This window comes from Equus asinus, chromosome 2 (assembly GCF_041296235.1).
Source record: "Equus asinus isolate D_3611 breed Donkey chromosome 2, EquAss-T2T_v2, whole genome shotgun sequence".
Classification (NCBI taxonomy): Eukaryota; Metazoa; Chordata; class Mammalia; order Perissodactyla; family Equidae; genus Equus; species Equus asinus.
Window position 1 is genome coordinate 62373340 of NC_091791.1, and position 24183 is coordinate 62397522.

At 39.3% G+C, this 24183-nt stretch overlaps 1 protein-coding gene across 4 annotated transcripts in view; it reads left to right on the forward strand.

Annotated features, from left to right (window-relative positions):
* The window catches only part of VCL (vinculin), a 97080-nt gene that overhangs the window by 63277 nt on the left and 9620 nt on the right, over positions 1-24183 (forward strand). For 2 of the 4 annotated variants that reach the window (XM_070490656.1, XM_070490668.1), the window contains exons 7-18: positions 501-594; positions 1431-1578; positions 4880-5033; positions 5974-6149; positions 9688-9878; positions 11328-11527; positions 12900-13028; positions 16700-16849; positions 18467-18575; positions 19707-20009; positions 21219-21343; positions 22943-23128. In XM_070490656.1, coding sequence (XP_070346757.1) covers positions 501-594; positions 1431-1578; positions 4880-5033; positions 5974-6149; positions 9688-9878; positions 11328-11527; positions 12900-13028; positions 16700-16849; positions 18467-18575; positions 19707-20009; positions 21219-21343; positions 22943-23128 — 1965 coding nt within the window. The remainder of the gene's footprint in view (positions 1-500; positions 595-1430; positions 1579-4879; positions 5034-5973; positions 6150-9687; positions 9879-11327; positions 11528-12899; positions 13029-16699; positions 16850-18466; positions 18576-19706; positions 20010-21218; positions 21344-22942; positions 23129-24183) is intronic. The other 2 variants (XM_014860621.3, XM_014860623.3) reach the window with 1 other exon arrangement.

A 24183-nucleotide genomic window follows, 5' to 3' on the forward strand; every position in this document is an offset into this window, starting at 1 on the left:
ATTTTTTCCAACCAGTAATTCCAAGTTTTTCAGATTAATTAAATATAGTGAAACATTATCCAGTATGTGTGTATTTCAAAACAAGATGTAAAAGAACTGTGATTTGTGGCACCACTTGCTAATGAGGCTTCCCTGAAGCTGGGAGGGCTTTGGCAGGGCTAAAGTAGATGAATGTTGACTAGTAGAAAGTCTAATAATGAAGCATGTGACAACAGGGCTTTTTCCTGCTGAAGACGTTAAACATCTTTTGGCTTGAGCAATTTTACCAATTTTCACAGTTTGGCAATAGGGAGACCAGGAAAGAGAATAGAATTAACTGAAGATTTGCATGCAAGACGCTGCATTTTGACAGAAATAGGCGTTATGGTGTGATGAGAATATTTTTTAAGGCTGTTGTAGGACTACCTTAGCTATTGTATGTTGTAACTTCTTCTCTGTCTTACTTTGTATCATAGTATCTCAATTTTTGCAAAGAAAATAATCGTGGTATTTCTCTTCAAAAGGACACTGAAGCCATGAAGAGAGCATTGGCCTCCATAGACTCCAAACTGAACCAGGCCAAAGGTTGGCTCCGTGACCCCAGTGCCTCCCCAGGTAACCCTCTGCTTCTACTTTTCTGTAGATACAATAAAAAGCTAAAAACCAGGCAAACAAAAGAAATAAAGAAAGAAGTCTTTCCATAATCTCATAATCCTGAGATAACTAGTACACTATTTAGGGACATACTCCATTCTCTGATAGTTTTGACTAATTGAAGCATTACTAGTTTTAAAAGAATGAAGAGTATAGAATAATCACCCCTATTCATGGAGGAATAAACCAAGCTGAACTGGGCATTCTTTGCCGAATTATTGGTTCACCCCTTCCCTGACTCAGAAAGGTAATTATTTTGAATAAAAACTCTTCTCTTCTCATTCCCATTGGGCAGATTTCCATTTATGTCAATAAAGTAATTAAGCAGATTAAATGATGATGCCAATAAGAATTGGAAAGTAAAGTTGACTTATATAAACAGATAAGACCCAAATAGGTTATTAAGCTAGGCTTTATGGATTTTCTAATCTAATATTTATTCAGTTTTAGATTAATATTTGAATGAAGAGCCTATTGGAGGGAGGTTTGTAGGTGCTAAGTACTATGAAACTGTTAGGGCCTATTTTCGTCATCCATAGTCTTACCACAAGCTGCTTACTATCTCCAGATGGATATGGTTCCACGTATATCTTTTTTAGCAGTATCTGTGGTTGAAACCTCACCCTGTGGTTGTAAGGGCACTGCTTGGCTGTTAGCTATCAGATGTATTGCCTTCTATTCACTTGTCTTATTGTTTAAAATCATCTGTTCCTTCATGAATGAAATGACTTGTAAAGCATCCTCTCTAAATAATTAATGTATCAACAATGTAGATATTGAATATCTTTTTATTTTAGGGGATGCTGGTGAGCAAGCCATCAGGCAGATCTTAGATGAAGCTGGAAAAGTTGGCGAACTCTGTGCAGGCAAAGAACGCAGGGAGATCTTGGGAACCTGCAAAATGCTAGGACAGATGACTGACCAAGTGGCTGACCTCCGAGCCAGGTAAAGTTCCTCTGCTCTTAGCAGAGCAGTAGTGGGTAACAGATAGGATCTCCCGCCTGATAGAATGATTCAGAAAGCAGGTTTCTAGTTCTCTTTGTCTAATAGATAACATAGATATTATAATCTACTAATTTTTTTGAAATTGAAGTGAATTTTCTCTTTGCTGAACTTTTAAAATATGCAGATGCCTTGTAATAAAGTTGAAGTTGAAATAGAAATCTGGTTTTTTAATTTCTAGCCATTGGCTTATGAAAAATAAGGGGCAGGGAGTAGATATCTTTTATGAAGGATGGGTAGAAAGAAACAGAAAGAATAAAGACATTGGAATGATTTCATATCACTTTTAAAATCAGTTAAATAGATTATCCTCTAAGTTGGTCATTTCTGGGCTCTTTTGAGTTTCTATTTCATCACTGTTCATTTGATTGTATAATTCTTTTACCTATCTTTTACTCACCTTAGGTCTTGGCTTTTAGAATTTTTTCCTCCATAAACTAAATATATGTAGTCGGCTATTAAGAAAACTTAGTATATGGCTGGCCTGGTGGCGTAGTGGTTAAGTTTGTGCACTCTGCTTTGGTGGCCTGCGGTTCACAGTTTCAGATCCCAGACACGGACCTATACACCACTCATTGAGCCAAGGTATGGAGTCCCACATAGAAAATAGAGGAAGATTGGCACAGATGTTAGCTCAGGGACAATCTTCCTCAAGAAAAAAGAGGAAGATTGGCAATAGATGTTAGCTCAGGGCCAATATTCCTCACCAAAAAAAAAGAAAGAAAGAAAGAAAACTGAGTGTAATACAGGTTTGTTTGGAACTCATATATACAGTTAATGCAGTTCTAAAAGATCTTGAATTTTAGGAATTTTATAATATGGGCATTGAGAAAAATTGAAGTATGGTGAAACACTAGTGTAGATGAAGTTTAATTTTGCTTCAAGAATGTCATGAAACATCTTGAGGTAATTGGAATATACAGGGTCTCCATACAAATTACGGCCTCAGAAATGGCCTCCTCGACATGTTGCATACCATTATACCTGGTCTCAAATGTATTAACATAATAGACTTAAGAATACAGTTCTTAAAGCAGTGGTTCTTAACATTTTTTGGACCAAGATCATTTTAATAATCTGATGAAAGCCATTAATATCTACCTAAAAAGTTGCATATAAACATGCCCCTATAATATTATGTATAATTTCCAGAGGTCCATGGGTTCACTGTAGCCCTGGAAGCTCCATGGGCTTCAGGTTTAAGAGTCTCTCTCTTGAAGGAAAGAAGGAACAGCATAAATAAGTGGATTTCATTGAGCTCACTGAGCCTTTTTCTCCTACTGTGAAGCAGTCTCCCCTGTCATGAGCATGACAGAACTTTACAGAAAGGACAAAAGGAAGTTCTGTTCCCATTTGGAGAAATGCCAATGCAGTTTGACAAGATTCTTGGCTCTTCTAATTTCTCGCTGCTGGCTCTTTTGTCTGCAGCCTTTTCCCAGTGTGGTAGACAGTTTTCACTTGGAATTCTCAAATACGCAATTGTATGTATTTAGAGAAAGATGAATTTGAGCAGAGAATGAAGTAGTTGTTGTATGGGATCGACCATCTGTCTGTAAAGAGAAAAGTCTAGAAGAGTGAGGAGCAGCTATGGACCTGCTTCACGCTGGAGCCTGCAACATCCTTTCATGATGAAAGGTTGGAAAGCTGTCTCCCTGTTACCTGTTCTTAACTATGCCTAGTTATTTAACATTTTTGTAGTTGAAACTCAGTAACAATTTTGTCATTGATACTCTTCTATTTGGTCACCTAGAGTTTCTAGATTATAAGTGTATATTTCTACCACCATGGGACTGTACACTTTTTATTTTGAATGAAAAATTATGTAGCCCATAAGTGTTTTTACTTTTGCACAGTTGGACTCTTGTACCAAAAGGGTTCCTCATCATGAATTATTAGATTTGAAGGAAAAAAGCAAATTAAATCATAAAAAGAATATTTCCTAAAAGTATTCCACTTTTCTGCCATGTAAAAGGGAGGTGTCAAAGGACAAATAAAAGGTATATATACCTGGCAATAAATATTATTGATTTATTATCTCAAGTATCGGTATAGATGAAAAATAGAGATAAATTTAAAAAGAGGATAGCTAAATGAATGACAGACATCCGTACTATTAGTAAGGGAAGCAGAGATGTTTTGGAGTTCATTCTAAAGTTCAGGTTAAGATGATCAGCCATGCCATTCTACCAAATGATAAAGCTGCCACCGCTATCATTGAATTTACCGGGCTGGGTGGATTAAAAAATCTGAACTTATATAAAGATGGCAAATTTTACTTTGTTTATGACGTGGAAAGTCTCTTACAAAGGGAAAATAAGTTTCTGCTAACTGATCATTTTTTGTAGTAGTAGCATACCATTTCTGAGAGAGGAAAATAGTGAAATTAATTCTTTAGGAACTTACTGGGAAACAATGGTTTCTTGTCACCATGTGCTTTTTTTCCTCAGTACTAACTGGTTTTGATATTTACAGATTGCCTAGGAGTGGAAGGTAGACATTTAAGATTATCATTAGGTTATATCATTATAATAATAATGATGATAATTCAATCATAATAATAGTTGTATATGTGTATTGTTTTATTGCCAAAGTGTTTTCAATTATATCTTTTTGCTTGAAGCCACTCTGTTTGGTAAGCAGAGCAAGTATTCTTACCTTCCCAACCCTCATTTTATAATTTAGAAAACTGAAGCCCAGGGACGTTGAACACTGTAAAGAAGGTTCCACAGGTATCAGGAGTTAGGATTTGAACACAGATCTGCTTGGTCGCAGTGTGGTGTGCTTTCAGTAACACTGTGCATGCTGCCTCCTGAAACATTTTCAATGTATAGTTGCCAGTAAATAATCTAGTGGGCTGTTTATTTCTAAAGCATACTTTACTATGGTAACAAAATCCTCCATGGCAATAAGATCACAAGCACATTTTCCCTGCTGAAGTTTAGGTTTGATTATGTAATCAACACCAAGAGGAGAATCATTATTATCAAAATTTGCAGGCCTGGTATTTAAAGTGGTTATGCAGTTCCATGAAGATAATGTGTATTTTTAATAGCAAAGGAGAAAGTAGACAGTTTGGGTCTTTTGCTTTGCTTATCTCTGTGTTTTCTTGTGCTATCCCAGATTTACTAGAGAAAAGGAAAAACACAAGCATGTTAACAAAAATGACATATATTGTGCTTTTAGTAATATTTTGCTATTAAGTATTTGAGAGAGTACAATGACAGCATCTGTCTGTTTTGAGTAGAGGACAAGGCGCCTCACCAGTGGCCATGCAGAAAGCCCAGCAGGTGTCTCAAGGTCTAGATGTGCTCACAGCGAAAGTGGAAAATGCAGCCCGCAAGCTGGAAGCCATGACCAACTCAAAGCAGAGCATTGCGAAGAAGATCGATGCTGCTCAGGTAGTAATGATGATTTTCAGGAGAGGTGGGAAATAAAAGAGAAAGAGAAATGTTCCATAAATATCCTGTATCTCTCTGTCTCCCTAATTTACTGTGGGTGGATAATGGGTGTTTCTAAGTGATGACTAATTCCCAGCAGTTACCAATGTAAACACCTCCTCGCCACCACAGGTTTAGACTAATGTTTATCTGTATTTTGAGATAGAGATCTTAATTTTGAATACTTCAATTAGTTAAAAGTAAGTACTCTGAGTACCAAGAGAGTTCTAGTTCCTGATGTACCTTACAGTATATTAAAACTGTTCTAGGGGCTGGCCCTGTGGCCAAGAGGTTAAGTTTGCGTGCTCTGCTTCGGTGGCCCAGGGTTTCGTTAGTTCAGATCCTGGCCATGGACAGCGCACTGCTCGTCAGGCCACGCTGAGGCGGCGTCCCACATGCCACAACTAGAAGGATCCACAACTAAAGTATACAACTATGTACTGGGGGGACTTGGGGAGAAAAAGCAGGAAATAAATAAATAAATAAAAGAATAAAATTGTTCTTCATCTCAGAATTCACAACTATATTTGGTCATAGCAATGTTAAAGGGTTAAAGTTTTCTGATACTACTGTAAAATAATTTTCAAGTATTTCGCAAAGAAACGTGTTTGAGAAACTGAAGAATTAATAAGATGTGATTAATTCAAAGATAAGATAAAGCTTGTGAAGATATATTATTTTAATGGGGAAGAAAAAAATCATTTTTAAAAAGATGAGGAATTGATTTGATTTTACCTGAGCTAAGAACCTATGTAAAATAATAAGGATCAGCATTATAGAAACAATTACTGCTGTGCCTTGTGATTACTTTCAAAATATTTCTGATGGTCTTGGTAAGTTTAATAAAATGTGGTTTGTGAGTAGATCAGAGTGTGCTTATTTTCCATTTCTATGTGTGTAGAATTGGCTTGCAGATCCAAATGGTGGACCAGAAGGAGAAGAACAGATTCGAGGGGCTTTGGCTGAAGCTCGGAAAATAGCAGAATTATGTGATGATCCTAAAGAGAGGGATGACATTTTACGTTCTCTTGGAGAAATATCTGCTCTGACTTCTAAATTAGCAGATCTACGAAGACAGTATGTATTTGGTTGCCTAAATTGCCCATTAATCTCTCTCTTTTTCCCCTAAGCACATATATAATTGAACTCTGTAGGTTACGTGCACATATGATGCTCTTCACACCGTATTCTCATCAATTCTATGTGACATGGCTTGGTCAGATATTACTGTTTTATCCCTGACATAACTAAAGTTTAATAATTTATTGCTGGTCACATAGTTTTAAATTAATAAATTTAGGATGCTAAGATCTCCTTTTATGAGATCTATTTTTTAAATTTCTGAGCCGGCACTTTTCCTGTTACGTAATGTTTGTGACATATCTGTATCCCAGGCATATGAGGAAAATAATTTTTGTGGCTAGCTGTGAAAAGATTCGTGTGTGTGTGTGGTGTGGGGGGTGTGATTGGAGGGAGGCATGAGAAAATACTTTCTTCCTTCCCTAGCAGTGTTATTTCCTAAGGAGTAATTAGAAAAGATCCTTAAATATGACGTCCTCACCACAGCTTCTTCTCTTAAAGGCTTTCATGGCACTACTTTGACTATATAGAAAAGAGGTGTTACTTTCTTCCTTTGATAGATACTTTTCTCTCTTTAGAAAAGAAAACCTATAGCACATGCTAAATGAACATTAAGAAAGGGTACGATGTCAAAAGTAAAAGTTGCTTCTTTCCCACATTAGCCTTCTAGCCACTTCTGCACAGATAACCATAGTCAAGTATTTTGTGAGATTTGGGTTTTCATTTCACTTTCATGTTTCATTTCCTGTTCTTCCATGAGAGAGTGCCTCACGTTTTTCCAAAGAGGTACTTCAGAGTTCTTTCAAGTCTTATATTGATTAAGAGGGCAATGTTTGCTAAGAAAGCAAATTCCTGCCTAGGATCGTGAAATAGGAAATCAGTAGGAGCAGAGTAGGCATACTTTAGGCAAGAGGTTGTGGTGATAGAGACCACCGTAGGTTATAGCTCAAATTTGATTGTATATCAAGCACAGTCATTTGGGGATCACTGTTTTATTTATTTATTTATTTTAAGATTTTATTTATTTCCTTTTTCTCCCCAAAGCCCCCCCATACCTAGTTGTATATTCTTGGTTGTGGGTCCTTCTAGTTGTGGCATGTGGGACGGTGCCTCAGAATGGCCTGACGAGCGGTGCCATGTCGGTGCCCAGGATCCAAACTGCCGCAGCGGAGTGCGCAAACTTAACCACTCGGCCACAGGGCCGGCCCAAGGGGATCACTGTTTTATACCCCAAATCTTGAATTATTTAGGTGGGGAAATGTATAATTTGACAGTTGTAAAATAGAATGTCAACACAGTTAGGTCTATGTTCATTAATATTAGCCCATTAATATAGTCTATTTACATTCTTATTAGATTTAAAAATACTCAGAGGAGGAAACTATGTTCTCAGGACCCTAACACAAGTCCATATACATCGCAGGCACTCATTAATGTTTCTTAATGATGAAGAGAGAATTACTGGTAATGGTGAGAACAGCAGACCTTCATGTGTGGTCACATGCCATCATTACTTATTGTTATAACATGTCCATATATATAACCTTCTGGCAGCAGGAGTAGCCAGGATCAGAACCATGGTAAATACCTTCTTTGTCCTTTATGGTAGAGAAAGTATAGAAATTTAGAATCAAAAAGGAGCTCTTAAGAGAGTATTTAAATTAGTCCTTCTGGCAGGTAGGTTAATATTTTCCTTTTTATAGGTGAGATAGGTAAGATTAGCCTGAAGTTTACTTTTCTATGACCAAGTGAACTTGAGATATAAAATGTGTCAGACCAGGCAAGGGAAACAAAAGAAAAAATAAACAAATGGGACTACATCAAACTAAAAAGTTCCTGCACAGCAAAGGAAACCATCAACAAAACGAAAAGACAACCTAACAATTGGGAGAAGATGTTTGCAAAGCATATATTGGATAAGGGGTTAATATCCAAAATATACAAAGAACTCATGTGTCTCAACAAAAAAAACCAATAACCCATTTGAAAAATGGGCAAAAGATCTGAATAGAGATTTCTCCAAAGAAGATATACAGATGGCCAACAGGTACATGAAAACATGTTCAACATCATTAACTATCAGGGAAATGCAAATCAAAACTACAATGAGATATCACCTCACTCCGGTCAGAATGGCTATAATTAACAAGACAAATGACAGGTGTTGGAGAGGATGTGGGGAGGAGGGAACCGTAGTACACTGCTGGTGGGAGTGCAAACTGATGCCGCCACTATGGAAAACGGTATGGAGTTTCCTCAGAAAATTAAGAATAGATCTACCATATGATCCAGCTATTCCACTGCTGGGTATTTATCCAAAGAACTTGAAAACACACATGCATAAAGATACTTGCACCCCTATGTTCTTCACAGCATTATTCACAATAGCCAAGACTTGGAAGCAACCTAGGTGCCCATGAAGGGACGAATGGATAAAGAAGATGTGATATATATATACACAATGGAATACTACTCAGCCATAAGAAAGGATGAAATCCGGCCATTTGTGACAACATGGATGGACCTTGAGGGTATTATGCTAAAATGAAATAAGTCAGAGGGAGAAAGTCAAATACCATATGATCTCACTCATAAGTTGAAGATAAAAACAACAACAAACAAACACATAGCAACAGAGATTGGATTGATGGTTACCAGAGGGGAAGGGCGGAGAGGAAGGGAAAAGGGATGATTAGGCACATATGTGGTGATGGATTATAATTAGTTTTCGGGTAGTGAACATGATGTAATCTACACAGAATTTGAAATATATTATGATGTATATCAGAAAGTTATATAATGTTATAGTCCAATGTTACTGCTATAAAAACAAAAATTAAAATTAAAAAAACCCCAAACCCAAAAAACAATGTGTTAGAATCTTCGTATGTTCATAATGGTTAGAATCTGAAGTCTTTGGAATAAAGTTTTGGGGACAGTTATCTCCCTTTGTGACATAACTGTGATTGTCTTTTTATTTCTGTGTTGATGTTCTTGTTGAGGTTCTTTGGTTGCAAGGAACTAACAAGTAAAAAGTGGAGGTTTATTGAAAATATATAGAGGCATCGAATAGAACCCAATAGCTTAAAGTATGGCCAGATCCTGTGGCAACTAGAAGCGCCTCCTTCCATCTCTTAGTAGCTGTGTGGTGTGCTTTGTTTGTTTCACTCTGTGTGTTGACTTTATTTATTTGGGTTCTTCATCTAGCTTTGACCTACCATGTTTCAGGCTTAATATGACTTTCCAGCTCCAGATCTCACCACTGGTTGACTATGCAATGTTTTATTTATTTATAATTTATACTTCATATTATTTTATATATATATTTTATATATATATTATATATTTATGTATATATAATTTATATTATTAATTGCTTATTTAAGGGCCAAATAGATAAACCTATTTCCTTTCAAACTAAGTTAATAATAATCATTAGCAGTTTGTCACCTTATTAGCATTGGTGTTAGCAAATAAGTCATCTCAATGTAAATAGTGTCTATATGTGACAGGATGGCTGTCTTTTCCTCTGCAGGGGGAAAGGAGATTCCCCAGAGGCCCGAGCATTGGCCAAACAGGTGGCCACGGCCCTGCAGAACTTGCAGACCAAAACCAACAGGGCTGTGGCCAACAGCAGACCTGCCAAAGCAGCTGTCCACCTTGAGGGCAAGATTGAGCAAGCACAGCGGTGGATAGATAATCCCACAGTGGATGACCGGGGAGTTGGTAAGGTCGTCAGTGCAGTCAACCTTCATTAAACTGGTCTCAGTGAAAATAAGTAAGTTGTTGATAGAGATCCTATATCATCTATAATTAGGCACAGAAGGATTTTCTTCAGCTACTAGTGAGTAAGTCATTCTGTAATATGACTTCATTTCCAAAGGCAGCCAATAAGATTCCTGTGATTTAATTAAGAAGTATTAGCAAATAAATGATTTTGCTGTGGGCAAATAGAAAAGTCCTCAGGTTGGAACTGAAACTTTGAACTAATTATTTCCAGTCTATGTATATGCCTATTCTATAGTATTTCTTTTATTATAGTCCTTAGAAAGTTCCCAGGTAAACATAATTTTTAGAAAGACACAACTACCAAGGTTACTGTTCAGTTGTGAGAGCTCCTGCATCACAGTCACCTGTATAGTTGATAACCTGAAGTTTTGATTTTTGGGAAATTTTAGGAATGAATCTATAAGAATTTAGGTCATATTATGATAGCAAACCTGCTGAAGCAGAAAGATCTTACTTCATTTGCTGTATTCATTGGATAAAAAGATAATTTTTTAAATTGGTGATTCCCAGTGTTGGGGAATTAAGCTAACATATAATTTACTGGTGGAGGAATAAATTGGTACAAACTTTTTGAATGTTAATTTCATATAATATGTCAAGAGCTTTAAAAATGTTCATACCCGTTGACTCAGCAATTTGACTTATAGGAATTTATTCTAAGAAATAATTAGAGATGTTTCTAAGGAGTTACATACAAGAGTGTATATAAACAGTATAAATGTTTAGTAATAAGCAAATGGCCAAATAATTATGGTTAATATGATAAAATATTACGTAAATTTTAGATAATTATTATTTTTTTCTTTTAAAGATTTTATTTTTTCCTTTTTCTCCCCAAAGCCCCCCGGTACATAGTTGTGTATTCTTCGTTGTGGGTTCCTCTAGTTGTGGCATGTGGGACGCTGCCTCAGCGTGGTCTGACGAGCAGTGCCATGTCCGCGCCCAGGATTCGAACCGACGAAACACTGGGCCGCCTGCAGCGGAGCGCGCGAACTTAACCACTTGGCCATGGGGCCAGCCCCATTAGATAATTATTTTTGAAGAATATTTAATGATGTGGAAAAATGCTTGCATTAAATTAAAAGAAACAAGGAATAAAAGTTAATGTATAGTATAATCCCAATTTTGTATGTGTGTATAGGACTTGCAAGGCATTGAAAAAGACTGGAAGGAAATGTTCAAATGTGCCAATCTCTGGGTGAAAGGACTATGGGTGGTTTATCTACTTTTATTTATACTTTTCTGTATGTCTCACATTTTTTTCTATTGTCAGGGTAAAAAAACCCACGAAGTGTTACTGTTAAAAAAAAAAAAAACTTACCAGAATGGCACTGTAGGTACCTTCTCCAGGTCTTTGTGAGTTTCAGTGTTTTCTTCTTGGTCCAGGTCAGGCTGCCATCCGGGGGCTTGTGGCCGAAGGGCATCGTCTGGCTAATGTCATGATGGGGCCTTATCGCCAAGATCTTCTTGCAAAGTGTGACCGAGTGGACCAGCTGACGGCCCAGCTGGCTGACCTGGCTGCCAGAGGGGAAGGGGAGAGTCCTCAGGCGAGAGCACTTGCATCTCAGCTCCAAGACTCTTTAAAGGTAAAACTCAGGAGTACATATCATTACATTTCTTATGCTTACTGTTATTGAAAAACTAGGGAGGGAGAGAGTTTTTTAAAATATATCATTTCCTGAGTCTAGGGAAAGTGAAAAGAGTGTGACCAAGGATATAAGGAAATCCACAGCTTATTAGGAAAAAGCTCACCAGTGACAGCAACTAAAGTTATATTTCCCATGTTTCACTCAATGAAGAGCTATTTTGAATTTGCTCCATCCACCTATCACCTGTACTTTTTATTTAATCAATATTTTTCTTAAAATGGACTCTTTTTTTAAACTTAAATAAATTTATTTAAAAGAAAACCTTCTAGTAATCCTGAAACCATGAGCTTGGTGACCTAGTTATATTTTTTCTAATATTCTTTATAAGAAACATGTAATTATTAAAATAAAAGCATTTGTCTTTTTAACACCTAAAAACCACCTCAAGTATCACCAGCCAGTAAATGCCACCCACCTTGAGAAACAGTGAGAGGCGATTGAAACTTCTTTTTTTTTGAGGAAGATTAGCCCTGAGCTAACATCTGCTGCCAATCCTCCTCTTTTTGCTGAGGAAGACTGGCCCTGAGCTGACATCCATGCCCATCTTCCTCTACTTTCTATGTGGGACGCCTACCACAGCATGGCTTGCTAAGCAATGCCATGTCCGCACCCAGGATCCAAACTGGTGAAGCCCAGGCCGTTGAAGCGGAACATGCAAACTTAACTGCTGTGCCACCGGGCTGGCCCCGTGACTTCTTTGTATAAATCCAGAAAACAGATTGGACTAAGTGTGATAACTATGAAAAGGATGTTTTTCGGGACTTCTTTAGACCTAGTTAAGAATTGGATACATATATGTTATCAATTTTTCTATAAACTTAACTGAAAAAACATGTATCAAAAAAATTCCCATTCTTGATTTCTTTCCTCCTAATGTAACAAAATGCTTAGAAATTTGGCACTGCACCCACCAAACAATCCTTACAGTTACTGTGGTCATTATCAGGCCCCTCTAGCATTCAGAATGGTGAGGAACTCCATCTCGTTTCAGGGCTTTCTTTGGGCTCAACCCCATGATTCTCAGTATTGTTTATTGGAGGCCACCAAGAAAAGAAGTAAGATTTCTTGATTGGGTGGAACAATTTCTAGGGAAATGTAGGTCTTGTCTTACCTCTCCTATTAGACTCTAATCGCTTAGAGGGCAGGATTCATATCTTACACCTGTTCTGTGCTAGCTTAGTGCTGTGTACATAGTTGATACTCAATAAATATTTATTGAATGAATGAATGTGTCAGTGAAGTGAGAACACTGTCAGATGTGCTTCTGGAATATTTTTGGAAATTTTTATTTGTAAACAATGTTTTTAAGGATCTGAAAGCCCGGATGCAGGAGGCCATGACTCAGGAGGTGTCAGACGTTTTCAGCGATACCACAACTCCCATCAAGCTGTTGGCAGTTGCGTCCACTGCACCCCCTGATGCACCCAATAGGGAAGAGGTGAATATCTGAGGTCTTCCATTTCTTCTGTTTGCTAGCCATACACACATACACATACATTTATTTATTGATTATTTATTTGTAAAGGTAAGATGTGATTACCGTGTACATCAGGGACAATGGTTGGGAAATTGCAGATGAAAGGTAGAAGAGTGGGAGAGGGAAGGCCCTGCTACCTCTTCTCTTAGACACCAAGTGTATCAGTTAGGAATGTCTTTAGGACATGTCTTTAGTTGCAAGCACCTGACTGTCAGAGATTAAAGCAAATAGATTAGATTCTCATCTGATAACAAGAAATATAGAGAAAGATAGCCTTGGTTCAGCAACTTGACACCATGAAAGCTGGCATCTCTGTGATTTTCTTGGTCTTTTCATCATAGCATGAGATGGCTGTTACAACCCTAGGCCTTATGTTCAAGGCAATAAGAAATAAGGGATGGGTGCATTCCAGTCATAACTATCCCTTTTATTAGGGCACTTTATTCTCAACACAGAAGTCAGGGTGATCCTTTGAAATCATTTGATGTTGTTCATCTACTTAAACCATTCCAGTGACTCCTCCCTGACCCAGCATGAAGCCAGACTCCTTACAATAAACAGTGAGGGCAGTGATGTGCTCATAGCCCAACTCTCCAGGAAAAAAAACCCAAAAATCAAAAAGCCTTGATTTGTAATCCTTGTTGATTTCCATAATTTAAATATTCCTATCATGGCTGTTTCAATGTGAAGTCACTGAAAGCAGGGTTGGAAAGAGATGGGCACATTTGGCTTGTGTGAGCTGGGTGAGTTGGTACAAGCGGTGGATTTGGTACACCACTGCGTCTGGTCCCCCGTCTGCTTCTCTTACCTCGTGTGGTATAACTCTTCCCCTTCCTGCTCCTCTGTCTACATTAACCTCCTTGCATTGTATTCCCAGTATTCCTTGATTATGTTTATATGTTCTAACCTTGGGGCCTTTGTACTTATTGTTCTCTCTGATCTTTCCATAGATAACTATATGTATTTACTCACTTTCTTCAGCTTTCTACTAAAATGTCACTTTTGGGTCACCACCTAAGATAGGAACCCCACCTCCACCCCCACTCCCAGGAATTTCCTAATCTCTATATCCTACTTTTCTCCTCAGCATTTATCAACATTTGATGTATTTACCTTGTTTTTTGTTTGTCTGTCTTCCTCACATTATCATGAAAATTCTTTGTGGGCAGGAACTTTGTTTTGTCATTACTTTATTCCTAGTTCTTAGAACAGTGCCTGGCATATGTTGATATGTTGATACTGAATGAATGAAAGTAAAAGCTTTCCCAGAAATCCTCCAGGAGACTTTTGTTTATGTCTCATTGGCTAGAGCTTTGTCACATAGTTACCTAAGATGCAAAAGAGTTTAAGGAAGCAAGTATTTGGTTTTCCAGCCTCTATAGTATTGGGAGCAAAGGAGAAGGGGTTGGGTCAGGCAACCAAGACACTGTAGAACTGTGTTATTCTTGTTTGCTTAATGACCCCCGTTTTGTTTCTCTAGCCTAGATTACTGGGCTGTTCAGCTCCTGGTCCCCTTAGGCTGGGGTGATTTGCTATTTTTCGTTCCAGACTTCTTTGAGTTTCAGACTAGTAGATCCTACCATCTACTGGTAATCTCCACCCAGGTGTTTCATAGCTTACCTTAGCATGCGTTAGCCTCCTTCTTGTCTCTTTCTTGGAAATCTATTTGTGAGTCACTATTGACCGTTTCCTTCCCTTCATCTTCCTACACCAATAAATTAAGGCAAGCTAATTTGATTTCACAAATATTTCTTGAATCATTTCCATTTTCCATTCATGTTGCCACAGCTCTAGTTCTGAACCTTGTCTCTTGCTGCCTGTATGACTGCTCAGCTCTGGCTGCTTTTCTTTGAATCTGTCACTTGGCCACAAATAAAATAAAAATAGAGATCTGACCCAGATATTTTCCTGCTTACACCTTTCAGTGGGCCTTCCCTTTCTTACTGAATAAAGCCCGCGCTCTATGATCTGTTTTCTAATACTCTCTCTATATCTGTTTCCCACAAACCCCTGCCTCTCAGTTCATGCCTCAGCAATATCTAATTGCTTATAGTTTCCTGCATACTCTATCCTTTCTCCCTTCCATGTCTTTGTTCTTTCTGTTTCTCTGCCTAATTACCTTCTTTTTCAGCTAATTCCTGTTTGTTCTTTATCCTGTTATCCTATACTTCCTGGATGGGTTAGGTGCCTTTCCTTTTACTCCCATGCTGTCAGTTCTTAGCTGTGTTATTGCACGTAGCACACTCTATTATAAATATCTGCTTATGGACCTTTTATACCCCACTAGGAGTGAACTCCTTGAGATGCAGAAATTACGTCTTATTCATCTTTGTATCTTCAGCACCTACTCCAGGGTCTGGCACATAATAGGTGATCAGTACATTTTGATTGAGTGACGAGAAAAGCAAGCTAAGCAGACGGTTTAATCAGGGGGAGCAGCAGACATGGGCTGGGATCCAGACGATCAACCAAGGTAGGGAAAAGCCCTGTAGATCCAGAGTGTGGGACACCAGCCAAGGAGAGAAACAAGGACTGAGGCCAGGAGACAGGACAGAGATTTAGGGAGAGATTCTGAGCATTAAATGCACAAACCAGGTAGCTGAATCCAAACCAGAGGCCAGAATAGGGAAGAGACTTGAGTGGGTAAACACAGAACCCTGGCAATGAGATTGGAGCCTGCTGTTGAGCCAGGAGGCCTTTAGAGATCGTCTGCCAGGAGCCAGAACTAGTCTCTAATTGTGGGCAGGTAGACCTTGAGGAGGAGGCAAAGAAGAGGAAGCATTCTGCCAGGCATTTCCTGACATGCTCTGTGTATAGTATAAACCTGAACCAGTGCTGTTTGGTATACTTTGCTATTTTAGGCATCAATTCTAATAATGTTATCCAAACAGATGACAGAGTTTTTGTCAATTCATCTAAGTTAAATCGTCCTTTTCATGGTATGCAACCTTGTATAATATCCTTGTTGAAGGAAAAGTTAACTTTTTAAAAATGTGAGAACTGAATAAATAATTCAGTAGATGGTTTTACATTTGGGGTAGTAAAAGTTAGCCATCCGCACCCTTGTGTCACACCTGAGTGTGAGCACCAGTTATCGTTTTTTCCATGGAGGTCAGGGCAGAGTTTTACAACATTAATGGTAATGGGATATGTGAAAGATGCTGCCCTGAGGAGACTGGAGCTCTGTTTAGGACTCCATGGATATTCTTGGCTTTTAATACACCCAGCCACCTACACTGGAACCTGGAGTGGGTTTGCTTGTCTTTTTGAAACTAGAGGATAAGCCTTTTGGAAATGGGAATTATTTAAGTCTTCACATTTTGTGAAGACTTCACTCCCTATTGCAGACTGCACAGTGCTGTATGTCCTGTTTGCACTTGGTAAGCACTGGTTGCACTGAAATTCAAGGGTGTGTGTGCACGCGTGCACGCAGATGATGCTTATGGCCAAACCTCTGAGGAGATATAGCAAGGGCAACACTTGGTGTTTGATTGTTGTCTTATTGAGGGTTTGATGTCATTTCTAAAGTCTTTGCTTGAGCAGTTGCTGCCTCTGCTTAAAGAAAGACTTTTTGGCTGCTTGAGCCATTTTATTGAAATAAATTTTCTTTATGTCTTTGTTTTTTCCTCAAGGTATTTGATGAGAGAGCAGCTAATTTTGAAAACCATTCAGGAAGGCTTGGTGCCACAGCAGAGAAGGCAGCTGCTGTTGGAACTGCTAATAAATCAACAGTGGAAGGCATTCAGGCGTCAGTGAAGACGGCCCGAGAACTCACACCCCAGGTTGGGTTTTGCTCACTCTTCATCATTTTAATATTCACCATATAGTATTCAGTAAAGAAGGTTAATTATGGAACAGTTTTTGTACATTTTTGAACATTTACATAAAATGTCATGGAAAAAACACTCATATCCATAGTGTCAAAATCATTTTTATATTGTTTGAAGTTTTTTACAATGATTATAGATTAATTTTCAAAGTAGAAAAAACTAGTAAAGCACCTCCCCCCCCCCCACACACACACACAACACACACATAAGGGAAATATTTGGATAATCTTGAGAGGTTAGTTTATTTTGATTTTAGAGCTTATGCCTTTCCCCATATCTCTTTGAGGGAACTTTTAAAAAATTCCATTGTGTCCATAACTTATTTTCTTTTTTCTACTTAATTATATAACCAAGATAGAGCTAGTATACTAGAAGAGTGAGAACAAAAGAAAACAATTTGGACAGGAATTAAAGTTCAGTAAATGATAGGTGTTTCTAAAAATACCAGTTCAACATCGTTTGGTGTGATGTTTGTGCATTTTTAATTCTAATCAAAATATACAAAATGCATTATTTTTTCATTCATGTATTCCGCAGATATATATTGAGTACCTATAATGCATTAGGAACTGTGCTAGGTTTTATAGATCTGTGATACTGGCTTTGGTGAGGACTTGCAGGGAGAGACAGGGAAATAAGCACGTCTCTAATTGTTCAACTTTTGGCCACATGACATATTGATAAGTTAGATTCTCTTGAAAAATCATAGTTTTAAAAAAACTGTATAATATGAACATGTCTAAAGTTTCTTTAGAAACTTCCATAAAACGTGGAACGTAAACGTAAAACATAGGATTTCTATATAAAACTCAGATTCCTAAAAAAAAGGAAACAGAAAACTAGATTTAAAACACCATTTGTACAAAGAGTAAGGACTTTGGAGACAGATCTGGACCTGAATCCTCTGTGACTTTGAGTTTCTTCATCTGTAAAATGGAGATAATTCCTTCCTAATGGATTGTTTTGAGGATTAAGAGGATGCTTGTTCAGCCTGTAACTTACCAAATACTTGATAAATGTTAGTTCCTTCCCCAAGTGCTCTAACTGACTGGGTGGGAGCTCACTTAAATTTTCTGAGCCTTGGTTTTGCATCTGTAGAGAAATTACCTATCCTGTCTCTCTCATAAGGTTGTTGTAAGGATTCAGGAAGATAATGGATGTGAGAGCACTTTGTTAACTGTAGACAGTTATTTGTTATAAATATTCCTATCAATTTTAAGTAATTTTTGGTATCTTTCTTCATGGTGCTTTTTAAAATGGAAGAGTTGACATCAAGGGCTTAAATATATGTCAGTTTTGTGTATGTCCTAAAGTATTAAGTGAACACTCATTTACTTTGTTACTTTATTACCTTCTTAAAATCAGGCTGTGACTGTAAAATGTTTTGTGAGGGCCTATTCTGGGGTGCTGTTTATGAGACCAAACCTAATGTGTTCAGTCTGAAAAGAGACTTGCTGGTTTTTGGCTTTACAGTGCCATCTATAGGTAAAGAAGAGGAATCTTAACTGAAAGTTTGTGTTTGAGTGGGAGGGTGCTCTGGTGTTTAAAGGGTTGTTTTGTCGTTGCCAGGTCGTCTCAGCTGCTCGCATCTTACTTAGGAATCCTGGAAATCAAGCTGCTTATGAACATTTTGAGACCATGAAGAACCAGTGGATTGATAATGTTGAAAAAATGACAGGTAGAGCTGTGTGCAAAGTTCTTATTGTCTCACCTATGAGAAATAAGTTCTGAGAAACTCAAGCTGGACGGATTATGTTACTCAGCTGTAACTGGATAAAGGGATGGTCATGTGCTTGACAGTGTACTTGGCCCTGACTAGGGCTACTGAGCAGCAGCGGTTTCTCATTCGAGCCTTGCAACTTTGTCCGAAGAGAGACTCTTTGAGTCTCTTTTATTTTAATACTGTCCTCCTGCTGTGATGTTTATTGTTACAGCTCCTATCTCCCCTTTGAATAGTGTCTTTGCTCAGTCTGAGCCAGAGTTTGGTTTCAGAGGCTGAGAGGCGGTGTTTGTGGATACACTAAGTGTCCCTGTCATTTTCAGTGGATTCACATTTCAAGGAACTACAATAGCGACCATTTAACACAACTTGTCTCAGAGTTTCCTCCAACTTATCAACTACATAGTTTTTTTAAAAAAGGAGAAACCAACCACCAACAAACCTGTGTCTGTGCAATTGAAGTGGCAGCTCTGAATCACCTTCCTTCTCTATGGAGGGAGGGATAGGAGACGAGGGAAGAAAAGAGGGATGCATGCTCTTCTGCTTCCCTGCAGAACCTGCTGTGACAGAGATCCACAGCAGCCAGAGATGAAAGTGGAGCTCCTGAGGTGTCTGAAGAGAGGTAACAGAAACAAGAAACAGGCTGTTAGGGTTACTGGAATCCTCCGCGTGGCTCATCTTGGGCAATACAAGCTGCCAACAAGCAACAGATGGCTGGGGAGTGAGACAAGAAGGGAGAAAAAATTATTAACAGATAAGGTGGTGATGATGCGGTGAAGGTTTCGGACGTAATTTTTGTTTCCTCCTGATGTCGTTACATTTCTGGTTGTCTGTGGTAGATACGAGAAGACCAGTGACCAAAGTTGGTATAAATGCTCTGAGTCTCTCTGGCCTCCTAGGCTACGTCCGCACTTTTTTTTAACTATGGTATTCACCTGGAAGCTTTTGATTGTGTAAGAAGGGCTTTGAGCTGAATGAGAGAATTCTGGATCTTGTACTTTCACATGAGAAACTTGAGTGGACAACGGGCTTTTGGAATCTCTGTTCTTCTAAAATAGAAAATAAATTCTATTTCTGTTCTCCTGACAGGGCTGGTGGACGAAGCCATTGATACCAAATCTTTGTTGGATGCTTCCGAAGAAGCAATTAAAAAAGATCTGGACAAGTGTAAAGTAGCCATGGCCAATATTCAGCCTCAGATGCTGGTCGCTGGGGCAACCAGCATTGCCCGTCGGGCCAACCGGATCCTGCTGGTGGCTAAGAGGGAGGTGGAGAACTCTGAGGATCCCAAGTTCCGTGAGGCTGTGAAAGCTGCCTCTGATGAGTTGAGCAAAACTATCTCCCCAATGGTAATGGATGCAAAGGCTGTGGCTGGAAACATTTCTGATCCTGGTAAGCAATGCCTGGTGTGGTTCACCTCAGCTGGGAAGTTAACTCAGGAAGTTGACAGGGTGGGGAGAAAATATGCACCCCACGACCACCACATACAAAATCTGGGAGCAAAAACTACAGACACTTAGTTTGAGAATGCTAGATTAATCTTTCTCTGTCCAAAAGATATTGAACAGAATATTTTCTGCATCATTGGCAGGGTTGTAAGTTACTCTGGACCAACTTCTCTGCACTTTCTTAATGTTGTCTGACTAAATAGCTCCGGCCCTGTTTAGTCATTATTTTGGAAATTTCTCAAAAGATATATGATAAACAGTTTACCAACTGTTTAGCTTATGTAACGAGCGTTACTTTTCTTAATATGCTTTTTCTCTGGAAAACATTTTCCACTTCTGTCAAATCTGGAGGGCTTAAGTTGACCTGTCGTCTCCTAGGTGATTATCCTGGTCCTATACCAAAGAATCTAGGTTTTCTTTAGCTGAATTTTGATCGTATTTTCAGTACTACTCAAGATATTACCAATCCTTTGGTTCGAAACATCTGAATGCTTCCTGTTCTGAGCATCCAATGTTTGTAGCCTCGTCTATGAGTGGAGTCCAGTTATTGTGAAAGAGTAGGAAGGAGGGGCTGCCGTATTCATCCCTAGCCCAGGCAGAATCTTTCTAGTATCTTTAATCCACCTTCACTAAGGACAAGCTCAGTTTCCTAACTGGAGTCTCTAATAGCTTGAGTAGATTCCTGAATTCCAGGTGACTGGACAGTAGCAGCAGCTCAACATAGGGGTTAATAAGCTGAATGCCAGGTGAAGCAAAGGGGTAGGGAGAAAGTTGAGAAGTACTCTAGGGACTGTGCCCAATCTGAAACTGACATTGCCCTGTTCTGAGTTGAGGTTTATCTCTTGACTGCTTCATCATGAGAGATGATGAGCACCACCTGAGCCCAAAGTTTTCACACCCAGGAATGTCCTGAATTCTTATTAGTTGTATAGGCAAGAAGGCCCCCTGAGCACTATAGGGCACAGCTGGTTTGTGACACTTCTGACTCTTTGTAGGCCTCAGGGCATCTGCCTTACTCTTACTCATTGCCTGGGATGCTTACTGGAAGCTTCATACCCAGCTTTTGTTAATGGACACCAGTTCTTCTGCTGGACAGACAGTGCTCCAAGGGCACTGACCTGCCCAGCCGAAAGTGAGGGTGTCTTGTGTTTAGGCCTGCAAAAGAGCTTCCTGGACTCAGGATATAGGATCCTGGGAGCTGTTGCCAAGGTCAGAGAAGCCTTCCAACCTCAGGAGCCTGACTTCCCGCCTCCTCCACCAGACCTTGAGCAGCTCCGCGTAAGTAAATTCAGAGAGATGGGGAGAATTGAGCAGCAGGGTGCTGGGACTGTGGCAAGAGAAGAGGTAGACTGTTCTGGAGCCTCAATCACTGTGTGGCTTTGTTTAGCTTTTACTTGAAGCTTAGTTGGAGGTGCAACTTGACTTTCATTCCTAAATCTAGTGGAGTCCCAACCCAGTGCTTATGCATGTGGTATGCTGGGTAGGTGGGGTCTGTGGTGTTGGCCTACTCTGATGGGGAGTGATAGGAGCACTGGAGCTGGCTTTGGTAAGTGTGGATGTGTTGAGTGATGAGTTAGTGGGCAAGTTAGTGAGGAGTGGGAAAATAAACTGCTCAGCTTATTATGTGGTGAGGAGATTCCATGTGTTCCCAGTTGACGATGGCAAAACTGAGGTGGTTAGACTCTTGTGTATATTCTTCTTTCCTTTACTTGATTTTTTTGGTAATAAAAGTAATACAATCCTTTTTTTTTAAAAGAAAAGCTTACTTTTTCCCAACTGTAATTTAAAATCTTTTGATGCCCCCCAAAGTACCATGAATTTATTCTTTCATAGGTAAATGGTTTAGGGGGAGGTTAGCTGGGCAATATCTTGCATATACAAGTCCTAGAATCAGAAATAGTGATTAGGGCCCAGCCCCGTGGCTGAGTGGTTAAGTTCGCATGCTACGCTTCGGCAGCCCAGGGTTTCGCTGGTTCGGATCCTGGGCATGGAAATGGCACTGCTCATCAGGCCATGCTGAGGCGGCATCCCACATGCCGCAACTAGAAGGACCCACAACTAAAATATATAAAACTACGTACTGGGGGGATTTGGGGATAAAAAGCAGAAAAAAACCCCAAAAGATTGGCAACAATTGTTAGCTCAGGTGCCAATCTTTAAAAAAAAAGAAATAATGATTATTTTTAGACATTTACTCTAACTAACAGCACTGGAAATAGCTTGACCTTGGGAATAGTTTATCAAGGCAATGATATGATTTACTCTTCTTGATTTACTTTCTCATATTTAATGTCAGTAAAAGATGTAAGTTTCTAAGTTGGTTGAGGACAAAATTGGATCATTGTGCCCCTAGTTAAGGAATAGTGCTCCTCTAGCTTCCAGTGCTTGATTCTTTCCAGCTGGCCTGTTGGTGGGTGGTTAGGGCCAGGGAGAGGGCTCTTTTGGAGAACAGCTTCTTTTGTGGTCAATAGTCATGACGTTTAGAATCAAGATCTTACAGGCTGTTTTGGCTAGCTACCCCTCATTGACAGAGGGGAACCTAAGGCCCAGGGGAGAAGTTACTTGCCTATGTAGCGGCCCCTCAACAGAGTCAGAACCAGAACTTAGATCTTCTTTGAGAATCCTTGGTCTGGTAGTACTGTGCATGCCACTCTGGGATATGTCCAAAACAGTAGCAGCTAGCTTTTTATCGAGGAAAAAGGAAGAAAGTATGCTTCTGTTGAGATTGAAGCAGGTGGTCTTTGTGCTCAGTTTGGGTGGTCTTATATGGAGTGAATGTGGGTGGCTTTTCTGGGGATGCTTTTTAGAGGAAAGGAAAGAATTCTAGCGGGTAGTAGTTCCTAGGGCTTTACTTACAACCTAGTAATTGTTTCTTAGCTGACAGATGAGCTTGCTCCTCCCAAACCACCTCTGCCTGAGGGAGAGGTCCCTCCCCCCAGACCCCCACCACCGGAGGAGAAGGACGAAGAGTTCCCTGAGCAGAAAGCTGGGGAGGTGATTAATCAGCCAATGATGATGGCTGCCAGGCAACTCCATGATGAAGCTCGCAAATGGTCCAGCAAGGTGAGTGATGAAGCTTTTCCTGTTGAGAAAGGATGAAGAACCATGCTTACAGCCCAGGAAGAAGAATCTATTTGGAAAGTCCTCCTCTCTCTGCTTTGGTTCCTGTTGTTGCCAGTCATGTGATCCTCTTATAGTAGTTTAGTGAGATGTTTCTGGTGCTTGATGGTTTCTCCTTCTGGCAGCAAAAGTGAGAGCTAGGATGCCTGTGGCTTGAGAGTGCCTTTCCTCTGTCCATTAGAGCATCAGCTGCCCTCATGCTGGACGTTTGGTGTCTTTTAGAAATTGCTTTTCTTTCTTAGTATTGCTGAATGTTTTTAGATGCTCTCTTGCTAATTATCAGCACTCCAAACATGACACTGTCTTCTGTGGGCTCTGCTGCAGCTAGATGAAATGTTTGCAAGCAAGTAGATTACTGTGTTAGAAGCCTGTGCTTTGTCCTTTTCTCAGAATCGTCTTACTCCTCAACTCAAGACAGCTCTAGGCTAACTCCAACTAAACAAATCTGAAAGTGTAAATATTAATGTGGTTGGTGAAAATTTGGATGCCACAGCAAGTCATGCCTCATGAATAACTTTTGCTTATTTTCCCCTAAATGAAAAGTGAGTGGTAGCTTTTCCAGATAAGAGCTAAATATTATTACTAACCTTGCAGTGAAATGTAGTTGTAAGTCAGTTCTGAACTGTTTCTAATATGACCCTAGATCTTTATTTCCACCAACTATTTGCCTTTTTTCTTGTCAAACCCTCAGCCATCTCAAACTCTTGTATTGAATGTAGTTCCTTGGGGACTTCCTGCACATGCAACTGATCTTGGGTTTTTTCAGACTGGGAAATTGACCTTTGTTTTTTAACTATTTTTCTGAACCATTAGCTGTGAGCCCAGGTTCTAAGACAGAATGGTGACCTTGCTGGTCAGGTCCAACCTGTGGAATTGTTTATAATCTTCTCTCTCCAACTGGGACATGCACATCCCTAGGACCATTAGCATGCACGTGAGGAGGGGGGTTGGGGTGACAATGAAAATGAAACTTGGTTTTACTCAAAGGTTTTAAAGGA